Source organism: Equus quagga, chromosome 9, assembly GCF_021613505.1.
Source record: "Equus quagga isolate Etosha38 chromosome 9, UCLA_HA_Equagga_1.0, whole genome shotgun sequence".
NCBI lineage: Eukaryota > Metazoa > Chordata > Mammalia > Perissodactyla > Equidae > Equus > Equus quagga.
The window spans coordinates 65,315,747-65,318,281 of record NC_060275.1 but is presented as its reverse complement, the minus strand read 5'-3'; the positions used below and the strand labels follow the sequence as shown (position 1 = coordinate 65,318,281).

At 62.8% G+C, this 2,535-nt stretch overlaps 1 protein-coding gene across 1 annotated transcript in view; it reads right to left on the bottom strand.

The window, feature by feature from the left end:
• Nucleotides 1–998: 998 nt before the first annotated feature.
• KLF2 (KLF transcription factor 2) overlaps nucleotides 999–2,535 on the bottom strand; it is a 2,742-nt gene continuing 1,205 nt past the window's right edge. The window contains exons 3-4 of the mRNA XM_046671197.1: nucleotides 2,205–2,534; nucleotides 999–1,655 (exon numbers count right to left, since the gene is read on the bottom strand). Of these exons, the coding sequence (XP_046527153.1) occupies nucleotides 1,480–1,655; nucleotides 2,205–2,534 (506 nt within the window). The 3' untranslated portion in view covers nucleotides 999–1,479. The remainder of the gene's footprint in view (nucleotides 1,656–2,204; nucleotide 2,535) is intronic.

The following is a 2,535-nucleotide window of genomic DNA, read 5'->3' as shown; positions in this document are numbered from 1 at the left end:
GATTGTCATCTCCCGTTTCTGCTTTTCGTGGATTACCAAACTCTCTCAGCTGTTTCCAGGGCTGCTGTCAGGGAGGAAGGACGAAGGGAGGGAGGGAGGACATCCCAGCCTCTGTCGCAACGGGGCGAGAGTGTTTTAAAACCAGCGCTGCTCACAAGCTATTTTCACTTTCTGAAAACAACTTGTGCAATGGTTGGTGGCCATGGTTACCCACCCAGGGCCCCAAGAAGGGGGAAGATGAGGGGGAACCTGCCAGGGAGAGGCACCTCCTCCCAACAGAGACATTCGGGGCAGTGCAGTGCTCACGAGGTAGGCGGTGGGGGTTCTGGAGCAGCCCCTCCACCCAAAGGCAGCGGCTGTGATGTGATTCCCTCACACAAAGTGCCTGCGGGGAGGGGCTCAAAACCCTCAATGCCCGCGACAGGTGGGTTGCTGCGGACCCTCAGGAGGCAGGCAGACCAGGCTAGCACCCTCACGCCACCTCTCTGAGCCTCGGTGTCCCCGCTGGAAAAGAGCACCACCATGCATGGCCCTCAAATGGTGGATTTCATTTTCTTTTTCTAACAAGATGCGGACCTCACTCCCTAAAAAAAATCCTGCTTAAAAGCAAGACTAGTAAAAGTCAAGGCAGGTCAGAAACTCAGCATTCTACCTTGCCCAAAAGACGAACATTTCGCCCACACATTCCAGTCGGCTGAGCCTCAGAAGGTTCCAGCAGGTGAGGCTTTTTCCAGCTCAGAGGAGGCCACGCTGGTGGGACCAGCACTTTCCCCAGTTCTGGGGAAAAGGAGGCAATTTATGGCTCAGGGAACAACCTTAAAATAGCTCTCCCTCAGTCCTAAAATGCAGTGTTTAAATTCAGCGAAACCCACAGGTTCCTGGCAGAGGCAGCAGCTGACAGCCGGGTGCCAGCGCGGCAGGACCCCCTGCGGTGCCTCTGCCAGGCTGCCCCCACCCGCTGCCCCAGCCGCCCCCTCCAAGCAGCCAGACCAGCCCTGTGATTTTTCAAAAAGATGCAAACTTTTTTTTTAATTAAAAAACAGCAAAAGTCTTATAAAAATGAACCAGGCAGGCAAAATGCCCACCCGTCTCCCTATTTACAGTAATACAATATCTGTCACAGTCACTATGTACAATATTATGAAAACGTCGCAGACAGTACGAATTACGGCTGGATTCCTCACGAGGCGTCCAGCTCCGTCCTCTAGTGTAGACCCGGGGCGGGGAAGACGACGCTTAATTATTGCACCATTTTGAAAACAAGACTTGTCAAGGAGGACCGTGGTCTTCTCCCACCCGGCCTTCAGTCTCTAATGGGGGCCGGGGTGGCGGCGGCGTCGGGGGAGCCCCGTCGGTAGCCACGCTGCGCCCGGCCCGGTCCTCTGGGCCCAATAAATACCAGTCACAGTTTGGGAAGGGGCCGCGCCCGGCGCGTGGGACCCGCCACGGCCGCGCGCGGGGGGGGCGAGGGCGTCCAGGCTACATGTGCCGCTTCATGTGCAGCGCCAGGTGGTCGGAGCGCGAGAAGGCACGGTCGCACAGGTGGCACTGGAAAGGCCGGTGGCCCGTGTGCTTACGGTAGTGGCGCGTGAGTTCGTCCGAGCGCGCGAACTTCCAGCCGCAGCCATCCCAGTTGCAATGGTAGGGCTTCTCGCCTGCGGGGAGGGGACGAGAGCGGACCTCAGTTTCCCTCCCGGGGACTCGGCAGCCTGCCTGTAGCCCCGGGACGCAGGGACACTCACCGGGACAGCGGCTACTCGGGCGCGCGCAACCTCCCCCTAACCCGCTCCCCGCTGCGTTGTGAATTTCTGGGGATGCTCGGCCCATGTCTCCCCATCGCAGACCTCCTGATTCTCGCCCCCTCTCCCTGTCAACGCCCCAGTGTTTTCAGCCACGCCCCCAGAGGGGTCCTAAGCTTGCATCCTCTCCCCAACGTTCTAAGACACAGCGTCCCCCTAGGTTTCCTAAGCGCGCACCGCCTCGCCAAAATCCCGAGCGACGCTCCCGGGAGGGTCCCGAGCGTGCACCTCCTCCCCAGCGGTCTGAGCCTCAGCCCCACTAAAGTTTCTCGGCGCGCGCCACGCCCCAACTCCGGAGCCACGCCCCAGGGGGGCCTCCTAAGCGCGCGCCCCCTCCCCAACCTCCTGGGCCACGCCCTCGTGGGGGTTCCGAAGCGCGCGCCCCCGCCCGCGCCCGCCGCCCACCTGTGTGCGTGCGCAGGTGCGCCTTGAGGTGCGAGCTCTTGGTGTAGGTCTTGCCGCAGCCGGCGTAGCTGCAGGTGTGCGTGGCGGTGCGCTTGCGCGGCCAGGAGCGGCGGCCCCGCTTGGGCTTGGCGTCCAGCAGCTCCAGCGGGGACGCGGGCGGCGTGAGGAGACCTCGGGCGGCGGGCGGCGCCAAGCCCAGCGCTGCTGCCGCGGCGGCGGCGGCCGCGTCGTCGAAGAGACCGAAGGCGGCGGGCGCGGGCGGCGCGTAGTGCAGGCCTGGCCCGGGCGCGCCGAAGCCGGGGCCGCCGAAGGGCGGCGGGAAGGGGGCGCG